This window comes from Lithobates pipiens, unplaced genomic scaffold (assembly GCF_037356315.1).
Source record: "Lithobates pipiens isolate NorthernLeopardFrog02 unplaced genomic scaffold, aLitPip1_a1.2 Scaffold_22, whole genome shotgun sequence".
In the NCBI taxonomy this organism is placed as follows: domain Eukaryota; kingdom Metazoa; phylum Chordata; class Amphibia; order Anura; family Ranidae; genus Lithobates; species Lithobates pipiens.
In genome coordinates this window covers 37,675,545-37,695,176 of record NW_027507784.1, presented here as the reverse complement: position 1 = coordinate 37,695,176, position 19,632 = coordinate 37,675,545, and the positions used below count along the sequence as shown (strand labels likewise).

The following is a 19,632-nucleotide window of genomic DNA, read 5'->3' as shown; positions in this document are numbered from 1 at the left end:
TCAGATCCATTCCTGAGGTGGCATTAGCGGGGGTTGCAAGCCCCAGTGGAAGCTGATGCTGTTCAGGGCGGAGGAGTATCGCCCACTAATGTAGCGCAGTACGGTGCCCCCAAACTGCGGAAAATCATTGAAGCTTGTGCCTGATGATTGCCCGACTTTGAATATTCTCTCTTGGCTTGTCACGAAGAGCAGCTCATTCACATAAGAAGCATATTTCCCTGATACCTGAGTGATATTTTCTCCAGGGTGCAGCAAGAACTCATGGAAGGTACCGGAATGGTTTCCAGAAAAAGGTGCCCAGTGGTTATCATATTTGAAGTGAATCCTGATGGAAAAAATGTGAAGACATGACATGACACAAAACATATGAAGATCTTTGTTCATGCATCACCTGATGTCACCATCTACTTCCTAGATTGAGATGTTGGCTCAGAGATGACACAATCATATAAATCCTGGAACATGCACAGCACAAATGTCTGACACAAAACAGCCCCTGTCGCAGCCTGTCACCTCTCTGACATGCTTCTGTAGCAAAGTCCCAGGCCTCTTTAGGCCTAATGATGACCTCCAGAGTTAGGGAGAGCTCACATCCTTCAGTAAAGATAATTAGCAGTCTCCAAGACTTCTATAGGCAGACAGCTATACAGATGAAGGCCTCCAGCCACACAACACTTCTGTATTGGTAAGAAGGCTGTCTCCTATGGCAACAATCTACAACAATGCAGTAGCTGTTACTAACGGTAATGGTATTCAACTATCTGCAACACGAACAGTTCTCTTTACCCCACACTCACTCATTGTGGGTCTTCACTCAATGAGCTCCCAGTCTCTCTCACTAGACTTTAGATCCACTAGCCACTGGATCTCCTGAGCTCTTCCACTTTTAGCACTCAGTATCTTCCTCTAGCGTCTCCCCCGCATCCCTGCTGGGTCCCTGGCTTGGCACTCACATATACTCCTCAAGCTTCACCCCCCGCTGACGCATTAGGTCCCTGCCTTGGAACTCACTGATGCTCCACAAGCGTCACCTCTGCTGTCCCGCTGGGTCCCTGAATTGGCACTTGCTGAACTATTCCCAGTTCTTCACCGTCCCCGGCTGGCAAGAAGACTCCTCTGGAACTGGCCTCAGCTTACTCACAATGGTCTCCGGTAGCAAGGTGGATGGTCCCTTAGTGGGAACAGCTTCCCCTCTACCTCCAACCACAACTGGTTCCCCTGGCTGGCATTACCGTGACTTCTGGTTGGACTATAAGTCCGCAGTCCCAACCCTACGCTGCTTTTCCTGCTTCTGGATAGGCCCTCAGACAGCCTAGCAGCCAGATGTCCCTGGGATAGGCCTTAGGATTCTGGCCTATCAGCCAGGGGCAACACAACACACATCCACCCAGATAGCCATCCAGGTGGCACAGAACCCGATCACCTGACTCCACCCAAATAAATAGGCTCTCCCAGCAGGTCAAGGGACCAAAGAAAATCCCTGCCCATTTGCTGAGATACCCCATTCATTCCTAATCTGTCCTTGCCATGCCCTTGTTTTATCTAATGCCACTAGCTACAATGCCACCTGGTGACAGAAGAGAGAATTGCAGCAAGTCCAGAATTAGGGCAAAATAAATTGATCTCCTAACAATTGGCCAAGGCAACTATCACCAGGCAAGTAAATGTAATAGCAACCCTAAACATCAGGATGCTACATCGCTACAAAGTTACACTGTTGCAGCCTGATCGCTGGGGAGAGAAGACTGTAGAAATGCTTTCTACTCTCTGCAGCAGACAGATGACATCATACCTTCTACTGCAAGTTGCTGAAAAAAGGTTTATGTATATAAAGTGTAATAGAAATGATATAGTCTAGAGGATCTTACCCATTCAGAAAACTGGGACCCTCGCTGATGCGAATGGCTGTTATTGATCCATGTAGTTGCTCATTGGAGAATGAGAAAGCAGTACCTTTACCTCCTCCGTACTCTCCAGCAAAGGAGGAACTCCGCGACTGAACTACAACAAGGGTGAGATATAGGAAAGCAGTCAGGCAGGGGTCACCTATACATGAATGTGTGTATTGTATCTGCGCACATTCAGCTAGACTAGCTATGAGATTTGGGGATGGGTGATGGCCATACCTGGAAACTTGCTGGAAATTACCTGTTCATTTTGTTAACATTGCCAGATCTGTCAAAATCTCCAGACCAGCTGGCCTGTATGGAAAAGTTTGTAAATTTGCCTCCATGGAGAACAGGAAGGGGAGGGATATCTGATCATGCTGCGATCTGATGTTGGGGAGATGTTGGGCTACTGGGGAACCCACCAGCCTGGACACACACAGCACCTCATTAAAGGGTGGCATGCAGAAGAAGTTACGCAGCTGGTGAGCATTCGGGCTGGGCTTTCCCCAGCAGCTGGCAAGGAACCAGACCCTTTCACTATGTACTTTGCCCAGTCCCCTGCACTATGTACCCTACCCAACCCAGTCCCCTGCACTATGCACCTTACCCAACCCAGTCTCCTGCACTATGTACCTTACCCAACCCAATCTCCTGCACTATGTACCTTACCCAATACAGTCCCCTGCACTATGTACCTTACCCAACCCAGTCCCCTGCACTATGTACCTTACCCAACCCAGTCCCCTGCACTATGTACCTTACCCAACCCAGTCCCCTGCACTATGTACCATACCCAACCCAGTCCCCTGCACTATGTACCTTAACCAACCCAGTCCCCTGCACTATGTACCTTACCCAACCCAGTCCCCTGCACTATGTATTCTACCCAACCCAGACACTTGCACTATGTAACTTACCCAATACAGTCCCCTGCACTATGTACCTTACCCAACCCAGTCCCCTGCACTATGTACCTTACCCAACCCAGTCCCCTGCACCATGTACCTTACCCAACCCAATCTCCTGCACTATGTACCTTACCCAATACAGTCCCCTGCACTATGTACCTTACCCAATCCAGTACCCTGCACTATGTACTCTACCCAACCCAGACACTTGCACTACGTAACTTATCCAATACAGTCCCCTTCACTATGTACCTTACCCAACCCAGTCCCCTGCACTATGTACCTTAGCCAACCCAGTCCCCTGCACCATGTACCTTACCCAATCCAGTCCCCTGCACTATGTACTCTACCCAACCCAGACACTTGCACTATGTAACTTACCTAATACAGTCCCCTTCACTATGTACCTTACCCAACCCAGTCCCCTGCACTATGTACCTTACCCAATCCAGACACTTGCACTATGTACCTTACCCAACCCAGTCCCCTGCACTATGTACCTTACCCAATACAGTCCCCTGCACTATGTACCTTACCCAACCCAGTCCCCTGCACTATGTACCTTACCCAACCCAGTCCCCTGCACTATGTACCTTACCCAACCCAGTCCCCTGCACTATGTACCTTACCCAACCCAGTCCCCTGCACTATGTACCTTACCCAACCCAGTCCCCTGCACTATGTACCTTACCCAACCCAGTCCCCTGCACTATGTACCTTACCCAACCCAATCTCCTGCACTTTGTACCTTAGCCAACCCAGTCCCCTGCACTATGTACCTTACCCAACCCAGTCCCCTGCACTATGTACTCTACCCAACCCAGACACTTGCACTATGTAACTTACCCAATACAGTCCCCTGCACTATGTACCTTACCCAACCCAGTCCCCTGCACTATGTACCTTACCCAACCCAGTCCCCTGCACTATGTACCTTACCCAATACAGTCCCCTGCACTATGTACCTTACCCAACCCAGTCCCCTGCACTATGTACCTTACCCAACCCAGTCCCCTGCACTATGTACCTTACCCAACCCAATCTCCTGCACCATGTACCTTACCCAATACAGTCCCCTGCACTATGTACGTTACCCAATCCAGTCCCCTGCACTATGTACTCTACCCAACTCAGACACTTGCACTATATAACTTACCCAATACAGTCCCCTTCACTATGTACCTTACCCAACCCAGTCCCCTGCACTATGTACCTTAGCCAACCCAGTCCCCTGCACCATGTACCTTACCCAATCCAGTCCCCTGCACTATGTACTCTACCCAACCCAGACACTTGCACTATGTAACTTACCCAATAAAGTCCCCTTCACTATGTACCTTACCCAACCCAGTCCCCTGCACTATGTACCTTACCCAATCCAGTCCCCTGCACTATGTACTCTACCTAACCCAGACACTTGCACTATGTACCTTACCCAACCCAGTCCCCTGCACTATGTACCTTACCCAATACAGTCCCCTGCACTATGTACCTTACCCAACCCAGTCCCCTGCACTATGTACCTTACCCAACCCAGTCCCCTGCACTATGTACCTTACCCAACCCAGTCCCCTGCACTATGTACCTTACCCAACCCAGTCCCCTGCACTATGTACCTTACCCAACCCAGTCCACTGCACTATGTACCTTACCCAACCCAGTCCCCTGCACTATGTACCTTACCCAACCCAATCTCCTGCACTTTGTACCTTAGCCAACCCAGTCCCCTGCACTATGTACCTTACCCAACCCAGTCCCCTGCACTATGTACTCTACCCAACCCAGACACTTGCACTATGTAACTTACCCAATACAGTCCCCTGCACTATGTACCTTACCCAACACAGTCCCCTGCACTATGTACCATACCCAACCCAGTCCCCTGCACTATGTACCTTACCCAACCCAGTCCCCTGCACTATGTACCTTACCCAACCCAGTCCCCTGCACTATGTATTCTACCCAACCCAGACACTTGCACTATGTAACTTATCCAATACAGTCCCCTGCACTATGTACCTTACCCAACCCAGTCCCCTGCACTATGTACCTTACCCAACCCAGTCCCCTGCACTATGTACCTTACCCAACCCAGTCCCCTGCACTATGTACCTTACCCAACCCAGTCCCCTGCACTATGTACCTTACCCAACCCAGTCCCCTGCACTATGTACCTTACCCAACCCAGTCCCCTGCACTATGTACCTTACCCAACCCAATCTCCTGCACTTTGTACCTTAGCCAACCCAGTCCCCTGCACTATGTACCTTACCCAACCCAGTCCCCTGCACTATGTACTCTACCCAACCCAGACACTTGCACTATGTAACTTACCCAATACAGTCCCCTGCACTATGTACCTTACCCAACCCAGTCCCCTGCACTATGTACCTTACCCAACCCAGTCCCCTGCACTATGTACCTTACCCAATACAGTCCCCTGCACTATGTACCTTACCCAACCCAGTCACCTGCACTATGTACCTTACCCAACCCAGTCCCCTGCACTATGTACCTTACCCAACCCAGTCCCCTGCACTATGTACCTTACCCAACCCAATCTCCTGCACTTTGTACCTTAGCCAACCCAGTCCCCTGCACTATGTACTGTACCCAACCCAGTCCCCTGCACTATGTACTCTACCCAACCCAGACACTTGCACTATGTAACTTACCCAATACAGTCCCCTGCACTATGTACCTTACCCAACACAGTCCCCTGCACTATGTACCATACCCAACCCAGTCCCCTGCACTATGTACCTTACCCAACCCAGTCCCCTGCACTATGTACCTTACCCAACCCAGTCCCCTGCACTATGTATTCTACCCAACCCAGACACTTGCACTATGTAACTTATCCAATACAGTCCCCTGCACTATGTACCTTACCCAACCCAGTCCCCTGCACTATGTACCTTACCCAACCCAGTCCCCTGCACTATGTACCTTACCCAACCCAGTCCCCTGCACTATGTACCTTACCCAACCCAGTCCCCTGCACTATGTACCTTACCCAACCCAGTCCCCTGCACTATGTACCTTACCCAACCCAGTCCCCTGCACTATGTACCTTACCCAACCCAATCTCCTGCACTTTGTACCTTAGCCAACCCAGTCCCCTGCACTATGTACCTTACCCAACCCAGTCCCCTGCACTATGTACTCTACCCAACCCAGACACTTGCACTATGTAACTTACCCAATACAGTCCCCTGCACTATGTACCTTACCCAACCCAGTCCCCTGCACTATGTACCTTACCCAACCCAGTCCCCTGCACTATGTACCTTACCCAATACAGTCCCCTGCACTATGTACCTTACCCAACCCAGTCACCTGCACTATGTACCTTACCCAACCCAGTCCCCTGCACTATGTACCTTACCCAACCCAGTCCCCTGCACTATGTACCTTACCCAACCCAATCTCCTGCACTTTGTACCTTAGCCAACCCAGTCCCCTGCACTATGTACTGTACCCAACCCAGTCCCCTGCACTATGTACTCTACCCAACCCAGACACTTGCACTATGTAACTTACCCAATACAGTCCCCTGCACTATGTACCTTACCCAACCCAGTCCCCTGCACTATGTACCTTACCCAACCCAGTCCCCTGCACTATGTACCTTACCCAACCCAATCTCCTGCACTATGTACCTTACCCAATACAGTCCCCTGCACTATGTACGTTACCCAATCCAGTCCCCTGCACTATGTACTCTACCCAACTCAGACACTTGCACTATGTAACTTACCCAATACAGTCCCCTTCACTATGTACCTTACCCAACCCAGTCCCCTGCACTATGTACCTTAGCCAACCCAGTCCCCTGCACCATGTACCTTACCCAATCCAGTCCCCTGCACTATGTACTCTACCTAACCCAGACACTTGCACTATGTACCTTACCCAACCCAGTCCCCTGCACTATGTACCTTACCCAATCCAGTCCCCTGCACTATGTACTCTACCTAACCCAGACACTTGCACTATGTACCTTACCCAACCCAGTCCCCTGCACTATGTACCTTACCCAACCCAGTCCCCTGCACTATGTACCATACCCAACCCAGTCCCCTGCACTATGTACCTTACCCAACCCAATCTCCTGCACTTTGTACCTTAGCCAACCCAGTCCCCTGCACTATGTACCTTACCCAACCCAGTCCCCTGCACTATGTACTCTACCCAACCCAGACACTTGCACTATGTAACTTACCCAATACAGTCCCCTGCACTATGTACCTTACTCAACCCAGTCCCCTGCACTATGTACCTTACCCAACCCAGTCCTCTGCACTATGTACCTTACCCAACCCAATCTCCTGCACTATGTACCTTACCCAATCCAGTCCCCTGCACTATATACTCTACCCAACCCAGACACTTGCACTATGTAACTTACCCAATAAAGTCCCCTTCACTATGTATCTTACCCAACCCAGTCCCCTGCACTATGTACCTTAGCCAACCCAGTCCCCTGCACTATGTACCTTACCCAGTCCAGTCCCCTGCACTATGTACTCTACCTAACCCAGACACTTGCACTATGTAACTTACCCAATACAGTCCCCTGCACTATGTACCTTACCCAACCCAGTCCCCTGCACTATGTACCTTACCCAACCCAGTCCCCTGCACTATGTACCTTACCCAACCCAATCTCCTGCACTTTGTACCTTAGCCAACCCAGTCCCCTGCACTATGTACCGTACCCAACCCAGTCCCCTGCACTATGTACCGTACCCAACCCAGTCCCCTGCACTATGTACTCTACCCAACCCAGACACTTGCACTATGTAACTTACCCAATACAGTCCCCTGCACTATGTACCTTACCCAACCCAGTCCCCTGCACTATGTACCTTACCCAACCCAGTCCCCTGCACTATGTACCTTACCCAACCGAGTCCCCTGCACTATGTACCTTACCCAACCCAGTCCCCTGCACTATGTACCTTACCCAGTCCAGTCCCCTGCACTATGTACCTTACCCAACCCAGTCCCCTGCACTATGTACCTTACCCAATACAGTCCCCTGCACTATGTACCATACCCAACCCAGTCCCCTGCACTATGTACCTTACCCAACCCAATCTCCTGCACTTTGTACCTTAGCCAACCCAGTCCCCTGCACTATGTACCGTACCCAACCCAGTCCCCTGCACTATGTACTCTACCCAACCCAGACACTTGCACTATGTAACTTACCCAATACAGTCCCCTGCACTATGTACCTTACCCAACCCAGTCCCCTGCACTATGTACCTTACCCAACCCAGTCCCCTGCACTATGTACCTAACCCAAACCCAATCTCCTGCACTATGTACCTTACCCAATACAGTCCCCTGCACTATGTACCTTACCCAATCCAGTCCCCTGCACTATGTACTCTACCCAACCCAGACACTTGCACTATGTAACTTACCCAATACAGTCCCCTTCACTATGTACCTTACCCAACCCAGTCCCCTGCACTATGTACCTTAGCCAACCCAGTCTACTGCACCATGTACCTTACCCAATCCAGTCCCCTGCACTATGTACTCTACCCAACCCAGACACTTGCACTATGTAACTTACCCAATACAGTCCCCTTCACTATGTACCTTACCCAACCCAGTCCCCTGCACTATGTACCTTAGCCAACCCAGTCTACTGCACCATGTACCTTACCCAATCCAGTCCCCTGCACTATGTACTCTACCCAACCCAGACACTTGCACTATGTAACTTACCCAATACAGTCCCCTTCACTATGTACCTTACCCAACCCAGTCCCCTGCACTATGTACCTTACCCAACCCAGTCCCCTGCACTATGTACCATACCCAAGCCAGTCCCCTGCACTATGTACCTTACCCAACCCAGTCCCCTGCACTATATACCTTACCCAACCCAGTCCCCTGCACTATGTACCTTACCCAACCCAGTCCCCTGCACTATGTACCTTACCCAACCCAGACACTTGCACTATGTAACTTACCCAATACAGTCCCCTGCACTATGTACCTTACCCAACCCAGTCCCCTGCACTATGTACCTTACCCAACCCAATCTCCTGCACTTTGTACCTTAGCCAACCCAGTCCCCTGCACTATGTACCTTACCCAACCCAGTCCCCTGCACTATGTACTCTACCCAACCCAGACACTTGCACTATGTAACTTACCCAATACAGTCCCCTGCACTATGTACCTTACCCAACCCAGTCCCCTGCACTATGTACCTTACCCAACCCAGTCCCCTGCACTATGTACCTTACCCAATACAGTCCCCTGCACTATGTACCTTACCCAACCCAGTCCCCTGCACTATGTACCTTACCCAACCCAGTCCCCTGCACTATGTACCTTACCCAACCCAATCTCCTGCACCATGTACCTTACCCAATACAGTCCCCTGCACTATGTACGTTACCCAATCCAGTCCCCTGCACTATGTACTCTACCCAACTCAGACACTTGCACTATATAACTTACCCAATACAGTCCCCTTCACTATGTACCTTACCCAACCCAGTCCCCTGCACTATGTACCTTAGCCAACCCAGTCCCCTGCACCATGTACCTTACCCAATCCAGTCCCCTGCACTATGTACTCTACCCAACCCAGACACTTGCACTATGTAACTTACCCAATAAAGTCCCCTTCACTATGTACCTTACCCAACCCAGTCCCCTGCACTATGTACCTTACCCAATCCAGTCCCCTGCACTATGTACTCTACCTAACCCAGACACTTGCACTATGTACCTTACCCAACCCAGTCCCCTGCACTATGTACCTTACCCAATACAGTCCCCTGCACTATGTACCTTACCCAACCCAGTCCCCTGCACTATGTACCTTACCCAACCCAGTCCCCTGCACTATGTACCTTACCCAACCCAGTCCCCTGCACTATGTACCTTACCCAACCCAGTCCCCTGCACTATGTACCTTACCCAACCCAGTCCACTGCACTATGTACCTTACCCAACCCAGTCCCCTGCACTATGTACCTTACCCAACCCAATCTCCTGCACTTTGTACCTTAGCCAACCCAGTCCCCTGCACTATGTACCTTACCCAACCCAGTCCCCTGCACTATGTACTCTACCCAACCCAGACACTTGCACTATGTAACTTACCCAATACAGTCCCCTGCACTATGTACCTTACCCAACCCAGTCCCCTGCACTATGTACCATACCCAACCCAGTCCCCTGCACTATGTACCTTACCCAACCCAGTCCCCTGCACTATGTACCTTACCCAACCCAGTCCCCTGCACTATGTATTCTACCCAACCCAGACACTTGCACTATGTAACTTATCCAATACAGTCCCCTGCACTATGTACCTTACCCAACCCAGTCCCCTGCACTATGTACCTTACCCAACCCAGTCCCCTGCACTATGTACCTTACCCAACCCAGTCCCCTGCACTATGTACCTTACCCAACCCAGTCCCCTGCACTATGTACCTTACCCAACCCAGTCCCCTGCACTATGTACCTTACCCAACCCAGTCCCCTGCACTATGTACCTTACCCAACCCAATCTCCTGCACTTTGTACCTTAGCCAACCCAGTCCCCTGCACTATGTACCTTACCCAACCCAGTCCCCTGCACTATGTACTCTACCCAACCCAGACACTTGCACTATGTAACTTACCCAATACAGTCCCCTGCACTATGTACCTTACCCAACCCAGTCCCCTGCACTATGTACCTTACCCAACCCAGTCCCCTGCACTATGTACCTTACCCAATACAGTCCCCTGCACTATGTACCTTACCCAACCCAGTCACCTGCACTATGTACCTTACCCAACCCAGTCCCCTGCACTATGTACCTTACCCAACCCAGTCCCCTGCACTATGTACCTTACCCAACCCAATCTCCTGCACTTTGTACCTTAGCCAACCCAGTCCCCTGCACTATGTACTGTACCCAACCCAGTCCCCTGCACTATGTACTCTACCCAACCCAGACACTTGCACTATGTAACTTACCCAATACAGTCCCCTGCACTATGTACCTTACCCAACCCAGTCCCCTGCACTATGTACCTTACCCAACCCAGTCCCCTGCACTATGTACCTTACCCAACCCAATCTCCTGCACTATGTACCTTACCCAATACAGTCCCCTGCACTATGTACGTTACCCAATCCAGTCCCCTGCACTATGTACTCTACCCAACTCAGACACTTGCACTATGTAACTTACCCAATACAGTCCCCTTCACTATGTACCTTACCCAACCCAGTCCCCTGCACTATGTACCTTAGCCAACCCAGTCCCCTGCACCATGTACCTTACCCAATCCAGTCCCCTGCACTATGTACTCTACCTAACCCAGACACTTGCACTATGTACCTTACCCAACCCAGTCCCCTGCACTATGTACCTTACCCAATCCAGTCCCCTGCACTATGTACTCTACCTAACCCAGACACTTGCACTATGTACCTTACCCAACCCAGTCCCCTGCACTATGTACCTTACCCAACCCAGTCCCCTGCACTATGTACCATACCCAACCCAGTCCCCTGCACTATGTACCTTACCCAACCCAATCTCCTGCACTTTGTACCTTAGCCAACCCAGTCCCCTGCACTATGTACCTTACCCAACCCAGTCCCCTGCACTATGTACTCTACCCAACCCAGACACTTGCACTATGTAACTTACCCAATACAGTCCCCTGCACTATGTACCTTACTCAACCCAGTCCCCTGCACTATGTACCTTACCCAACCCAGTCCTCTGCACTATGTACCTTACCCAACCCAATCTCCTGCACTATGTACCTTACCCAATCCAGTCCCCTGCACTATATACTCTACCCAACCCAGACACTTGCACTATGTAACTTACCCAATAAAGTCCCCTTCACTATGTATCTTACCCAACCCAGTCCCCTGCACTATGTACCTTAGCCAACCCAGTCCCCTGCACTATGTACCTTACCCAGTCCAGTCCCCTGCACTATGTACTCTACCTAACCCAGACACTTGCACTATGTAACTTACCCAATACAGTCCCCTGCACTATGTACCTTACCCAACCCAGTCCCCTGCACTATGTACCTTACCCAACCCAGTCCCCTGCACTATGTACCTTACCCAACCCAATCTCCTGCACTTTGTACCTTAGCCAACCCAGTCCCCTGCACTATGTACCGTACCCAACCCAGTCCCCTGCACTATGTACCGTACCCAACCCAGTCCCCTGCACTATGTACTCTACCCAACCCAGACACTTGCACTATGTAACTTACCCAATACAGTCCCCTGCACTATGTACCTTACCCAACCCAGTCCCCTGCACTATGTACCTTACCCAACCCAGTCCCCTGCACTATGTACCTTACCCAACCGAGTCCCCTGCACTATGTACCTTACCCAACCCAGTCCCCTGCACTATGTACCTTACCCAGTCCAGTCCCCTGCACTATGTACCTTACCCAACCCAGTCCCCTGCACTATGTACCTTACCCAATACAGTCCCCTGCACTATGTACCATACCCAACCCAGTCCCCTGCACTATGTACCTTACCCAACCCAATCTCCTGCACTTTGTACCTTAGCCAACCCAGTCCCCTGCACTATGTACCGTACCCAACCCAGTCCCCTGCACTATGTACTCTACCCAACCCAGACACTTGCACTATGTAACTTACCCAATACAGTCCCCTGCACTATGTACCTTACCCAACCCAGTCCCCTGCACTATGTACCTTACCCAACCCAGTCCCCTGCACTATGTACCTAACCCAAACCCAATCTCCTGCACTATGTACCTTACCCAATACAGTCCCCTGCACTATGTACCTTACCCAATCCAGTCCCCTGCACTATGTACTCTACCCAACCCAGACACTTGCACTATGTAACTTACCCAATACAGTCCCCTTCACTATGTACCTTACCCAACCCAGTCCCCTGCACTATGTACCTTAGCCAACCCAGTCTACTGCACCATGTACCTTACCCAATCCAGTCCCCTGCACTATGTACTCTACCCAACCCAGACACTTGCACTATGTAACTTACCCAATACAGTCCCCTTCACTATGTACCTTACCCAACCCAGTCCCCTGCACTATGTACCTTAGCCAACCCAGTCTACTGCACCATGTACCTTACCCAATCCAGTCCCCTGCACTATGTACTCTACCCAACCCAGACACTTGCACTATGTAACTTACCCAATACAGTCCCCTTCACTATGTACCTTACCCAACCCAGTCCCCTGCACTATGTACCTTACCCAACCCAGTCCCCTGCACTATGTACCATACCCAAGCCAGTCCCCTGCACTATGTACCTTACCCAACCCAGTCCCCTGCACTATATACCTTACCCAACCCAGTCCCCTGCACTATGTACCTTACCCAACCCAGTCCCCTGCACTATGTACCTTACCCAACCCAGACACTTGCACTATGTAACTTACCCAATACAGTCCCCTGCACTATGTACCTTACCCAACCCAGTCCCCTGCACTATGTACCTTACCCAACCCAGTCCCCTGCACTATGTACCTTACCCAATACAGTCCCCTACACTATGTACCTTACCCGACCCAGTCCCCTGCACTATGTACCTTACCCAACCCAATCTCCTGCACTATGTACCTTACCCAACCCAGTCCCCTGCACTATGTACCTTACCCAACCCAGTCCCCTGCACTATGTACCTTACCCAACCCAGTCCCCTGCACTATGTACTCTACCCAACCCAGACACTTGCACTATGTAACTTACCCAATACAGTCCCCTGCACTATGTACCTTACCCATCCCAGCCCCCTGCACTATGTACCTTACCCAACCCAGACCCTTGCACTATGTACCTTACTCAACTCAGACCCCTGCACTATGTACCATACCCAACCCAGTCCCCTGCACTATGTACCTTACCCAACCCAGTCCCCTGCACTATGTACCTTACCCAACCCCGACCCTTGCACTATGTACAGTATTTTACATACTCCTAACTCCTGCACTCTGAACAAAGGCTCAAGGTTCAAGCCCCTTCCACTGTTAGCGCATTTTTTCTACAACCACCATTTGCCAATGCTTGCTATGCACATCGCTATTAGCCCAGCCTACCACTCCACCCTTATTCTCAAAAATGTTGCTTTCACAACACAAATAGAAAAGCTAAAGCTTCCTTGGAGTACACAGACAGCAATAACAAGTTGACAGGGATTAAAAACCTTCAACACCCTAATCAAAAAAGAAAAATTAAAGGTTTTGGCTGTACGTACGCTTTCACGACTCAAACTGGGCACTAGGTAAATAGTTGGAATAAATACATAACATTATCGTTAATCACTATAGTCATTATTACAACAGTCTGGTCACTATAACAGGTGATGCATAGTAAGTTGTAATAACTCATGCTCACCAGTAGATGCTGCTGTGGAGCCCAGCAGAAAGCACGCACACAGGAGAGTCAGCATCCTGGATTTAGCAGTTATCACCTAGAGCCGCGCCTCTCAACCGTAATGTTAATTGTTCTAAAACCTTTGCAGTGACAGTAAAAAACAATAAAAATAAACTCATGCAATAAAAGTATGGGAATGCAAAATATTATCTGAAATGTATTGAAAGGGAGTACCCAATCTACAATGTAGGTTACTGTAAACTGTAATTTATATAGACACAACAGCATTTTAAATCTACTTAATGCTTAATTTTTGTTCTCATTCTCTCTGCCCTCTTTTTCCCTATTGGTATGTCAATCCATACTTTTGCTGATATGCGTATGGGATAGATTGTATTATATTATTTTATAATATTTTATTATATTATTATTATTATACAGGATTTATATAGCGCCAACAGTTTACGCAGCGCTTTACAATATAAAAAGGAGATAATACAGTTATAATACAATAAAATACAAGAGGATTGAGAGGGCCCTGCTCAGAAGAGCTTACAATCTAATAGGGTGGGGCAGGTGGTAGAAAAGGCTGTAACTGTGGGGGATGAGCTGATGGAAGTGGTAGGAGATTAGTTGGAGACATGATAGGCTTTCCCGAAGAGATGAGTTTTCAGGGATCGCCTGAAGGTAGCAAGAGTAGAGGATAGCTGGACCAGTGGAGGTAGCGATTTCCAGAGGATGGAAGAGGCTCTGGAGAAATCCTGGAGATGAGCATGGGAGGAGGAGACGAGAGAGCTTGAGAGTAGGAGGTCTTGAGAAGAACGGAGAGGACGGTTTGGGTGATATTTGGAGACAAGATCGGTGATGTAGCTCGGGGCAAAGTTGTGAATGGCTTTGTATGTTGTGGTTAGTATTTTGAATTTAATTCGCTGGATGATTGGGAGCCAGTGTAGGGATTGGAGGAGAGGGTTGGCAGACACTGAGCGGTTGGTAAGGTGGATAAGTCTGGCAGCAGCATTCATGATAGACTGAAGAGGAGATAGCCTATGGAGAGGCAGGCCAATGAGAAGGGAGTTGCAATAGTCAAGGTAAGAGATAACGAGGGAGGTGAAGTCTACAAACTTTTGACAATGATTGGACTTGGGGCTGAAATGACAAGTCAGAGTCTAGGATTGCACCCAGTACCATAGCATGAGAGGAGTGCCTGATGCTTGCATTGTTGATTTTGATGGAAAAGTCATTGCGGGGCAGGGGGAATATTAATAGCTAATTTTTGGAGAGATTTCGTTTAAGGAAGTGGTGTGACATCCATGCTGATATGCCAGTTAGTAAGTTAGTAATGTGAGAGGAGACTGAAGGAGTGAGGTGAGGAGTAGACAGATAGATTTGGGTGTCATCTGTGTATAAGTGGTATTTGAAACCGCGGGCAATTATCAAATGACCAAGGGAGGAGGTGTAGATAGAGAAGAGAAGGGTCCAAGAACAGAGCCTTGGGGGACCCCCAGAGAAAGGGGCAATGGAGAAGAGGAGACAAGTTGTAGGTGACAGTGAAGGAGCGCTGTGATAGATAGGCAGAGAACCAGGATAGAGCAGAATCTCGGAAGCTGAGGGAATGTAGTTTACTGAGAAGGCGCGTGGTCAACAGTATCAAAGGCCGCAGAGATACTACAATAGTAAAAAATGCTGCTTTAAAGTGGCGGTGATCTGCGATTTTTTATCAGGACTGCGACATTGTGGTGGACAGATCGGACACTTTTGACACATTTTTGGGACTACTGATATTTATACAGCGATCAGCGCCATTAAAATGCACTGATTACTGTGTAAATGTCCCTGTCAAGGAAGGGGTTAACACTAGGGGGCGATGAAGGGGTTAAATGTGTTCCCTAGTTAGTGTTTCTAACTTTACGGGGAAAGAACTGACTGGGGGAGCAGATATATCTCTGTTCCTACTTAGTAGGAACAAACTATATGTCTCCTCTCACCTGACAGAACAGGGATTTGTGTGTTGAAACACACAAATCCCCATGCTGGCTCTCATGCCCGGCAGCGAATGCGCACACCGGGCCACACGCATCGGGTACCAGCCATGCAGCGGGCGAGCCCCCTGGCGGCTCTTAGAGGGAACAACGTACCCTTTTCGGTAGCTTTTCAGGCGCTTTATTTAAGCGTGAAAGTCCCTGAAAAGCACCTCAGCCTGAAAGGGGTCTTACAGATAGCTAAAAAGATCAATGGGAATGGTCATTGGGAAGTTATCTGAGAGGCAGAGATTGCTCATTGCTCAAGGAACCCCAAGCAGCCTCTGGAGGAACCCGAGGGCTCCACAAATCTTTGGTCTACCATGAGTAGGATTGGAAACAGTCTTTCCTTTTAGCTATTTTATTTTCTTCTTATACTTGATAATTGTTGTTTAAAAAGGCTCCTGCACTTCCAAAGGTCCTCGGGCACCAGCCTTGGTTGCCTTTTGGATGACCCTACTCTGTTGGGTAGCATAGTTCCCGATAAAATATCAACTTGGTGTCCTATGACCTCTACAACCGGCCTTGTCAGCTTACATGGTGACAGAAGTCCTCTGTGAAGCCTATTACCACTCCATTCAAAATAGGCACATAAACCCATATACAGGAAGTATTCTCCTATATATTGTAATAGCCTTGAATTCACAACAGACCATGTAGCCATCACTCACCTGTTAGCCCCCAGTCACCGTATTCATTTATCTCCCCTTTTACCTCTGTATATATAGCTGAGTGTGTGTATTATCACATCGCATGCCACATTTTATTAATTCTCAAGAACTCTCTGATATCATATAAAAATTTTATTGGATTAACTCCTTCCATACCATGCTCCTCCATTTCTGGCCAGTATATGGGCAACTGAAAGGGAGACGTGGAGTTAATATAAGAGGAAATATGTGACTTCTATTTATCCCTTTTTTATTATTCTATTAAACATAATCTGTTCTTTAATCTTTTTAATAACCCTTCCCATAACATATTTAACATTTGAACGCTCCAGACTGGCCATATTTGATGAGCTGGAGGGATAAAAAACAAAACAACATCTTGTCAATTACATTTAAGGGCAGCTTTACTTATGCCGCGTACACACGGTCGGATTTTCTGACGGAAAATGTTCAATGGGAGCTTTCTGTCGGAAATTCCGACCATGTGTAGGCTCCATCGGAAAGTTTCCGACACACAAAATTTGATATCTAGATCTCAAAATTTTCCAACAACAAAATCCGTTGTCGGAAATTCCGATCGTGTGTACACAATTCCGACGCAGAAAGTTCCACGCATGCTCAGAATCAAGCAGAAGAGCCGCACTGGCTAATGAACTTCAATTTTTTGGGCTCATCATACGTCTTGGTGTTCGGAATTTCTGACAACATTGTGTGACCGTGTGTATGCAAGACAAGTTTTAGCCAACATCCATCGGAAAAAAAAACAGGATTTTGTTGTCGGAATGTCCAATCGTATGTACGCGCCATAACAGTTACCTGGCATATTGTTTGTTGGAATAAAAATAATAATAGTGTACTTAAACCTAACACTATATTAGCAATAAATATCACACAGCGATATAAAATACAGTAATCCAAAAAAAGAATATTCTCAAAAAACAAATTCAAGTGTTCCCTCCTCTGTGTGCAGAAATAAAGTCCAAATATACAGACAATAATTAAATATGTATAATAATGATAAATAATAATAAACACATCATTGCGCAAGATTATGTAGCACTGACCCCCGAAGGAGTGGCTGAATTTATTGGGCTTGCCGTTACCCTCTTCACCTCGTATACGTCTAGGGGTGTCCCAAGATAGATGGCCCAAGCAAGGCCGTCTTTAAGGCAGGGCAAAAGGGGCAGCTGCCCTGAGCCCTGTCATTGTTGTGGGGCCCAAAACAGCTGCCTCACACTTGCCAACTATCCAGGTTTAAATAACCTTGTGCCTTGAAGATTTATTCCTGTGCTGTGTCCTGATATCTGAGTGTGAAGTGCTGCTACTAATGCTGCCCAGCTCTGCCCTATTGTTGTGTGCAGATGACTCACCTGCAGATCCTGTGTTTACATGTAAATAACCGGCATTCTTATGTAAATAGTGGTGACAATACTGAGTAAATAGCCGTGGCTGTTGGCATTGATATGTAAATAAAGGCGGCATTCCTATGTATATCATGCTCCCCTGCTGTGTGGAGGTGATGTGCTGTAACCTCTAGTAACTAATCAGTGAGCCATAATGTGTGCTGTAACTGCTGGCAACCAATCGCAATTGCTGCCTGATCTGATACGGAAAACAGATTTTAAGTCAAGCTGCTATTTATTGTATGTCTCAGAGTAGGTGGAGAGGGAAATTGCTTGGGGGGGGGGGCCAAGAAAAATTTTGCCCAGGGTCCAATCTATATTAAAGACGGGCCTGGGCCCAAGAACTACAGAGACTGATGACAGATCTGCTTGAAGGGATTTTTATTTGCAAAAAGTAGTTAACAAACAGTCTCTCAATATAGGATCAGAGGGTTTAGGTGAAAAGTCCAGGTACTCTTAGTATCAAAGTCAGTATGAAGAAATAACTCTCTTACTTTGAATAAATCCAGAGAATAGCCATTCACAGCTGGATCCTCACCCTAGTTGGATAGTCCTTCTCTCACCAGGCCTAGCAGCCAACAGAGTGCTTGAGTCAGGAACAAGTCTCTGCCACAGACTTTGTTATAGAACATGTAAAGGAAACTTGAAAACTTGTGGAACACTCGTGTGGTACCAGTATCTTGCAGCCAGTCCGGCGATACCGCACGAGATTGAATTCACTTGGGTCCTTAAACTTTTCCAGGCTCTTGTTGAGAAGCCAACCCCTGCGTGGCCTTCTCCCGAAGAGTCCTCTTCTGGATAACGTCACAGTTGCTGGGCCTCTCTACAACCTGAGACAGCACTGTTCTCAAAAACCATGAATCAGACCGAGACAGAAGTACAATTAAATCACACTTGTTTATTAAATAAAAATAAAAAGGTAAATAGAAAAAGTGTAGTCAAAGCATAGCCAGAGTCCAGTAACCAGATAGAGTAGTCAGCCAGGCCAGAGTTCAATAACCAGATCGGGTAATCAGCCAGGCCAGAAGTCAGGGATCCAAGTAGAGCAACATCAAGCAGGATAAGGAGCCAGTAGGGATGTCAGCAAGCCAGTCTTTAAACAGAACCGCAGGAGATGGTTTCTTTTGATGTGACCAAGGCGAAGGCAGAGGTGAAGTGAGCTGGACAGCTTTAAGTAGGCAGGTCAGATGAGCATGATCAGGAACAGCTGGTAACTGTGGAGAGAGATGAGAGCTGGCAATTAGCCGACAGCTGAGCAGCCAGCCCAGAGAAGGAAGGGCTAAGCCAGCCCTGACAGTACCCCCTCCTCAATGACCCCTCTTCCTCGGAGGGCTTGAGGGGAAACGTCTAT

At 48.6% G+C, this 19,632-nt stretch overlaps 1 protein-coding gene across 1 annotated transcript; it reads right to left on the bottom strand.

Annotated features, from left to right (window-relative positions):
• On the bottom strand, positions 1 to 14,265 carry LOC143925653 (zymogen granule membrane protein 16-like). Its single transcript, XM_077450118.1, has 3 exons — positions 14,211 to 14,265; positions 1,869 to 2,001; positions 1 to 325 (listed from the first exon to the last, which is right to left on the bottom strand). Exons 1-3 carry the CDS (start codon positions 14,263 to 14,265, stop codon positions 1 to 3), a joined length of 513 nt encoding a protein of 170 aa, XP_077306244.1.
• Between the last annotated feature and the right edge of the window lie 5,367 nt (positions 14,266 to 19,632).

What these genes read in the sequence shown, in the direction of transcription:
- LOC143925653 (XM_077450118.1), bottom strand. Translation starts at nt 14,265, where the DNA reads ATGCTGACTCTCCTGTGTGCGTGCTTTCTGCTGGGCTCCACAGCAGCA. An exon ending in CTCCACAGCAGCATCTACTG is followed by an intron (nt 2,002 to 14,210) that starts GTGAGCATGAGT and finishes CCCTTGTTGTAG; the next exon opens with TTCAGTCGCGGAGTTCCTCC. An exon ending in GGTCCCAGTTTTCTGAATGG is followed by an intron (nt 326 to 1,868) that starts GTAAGATCCTCT and finishes TTTTTCCATCAG; the next exon opens with GATTCACTTCAAATATGATA.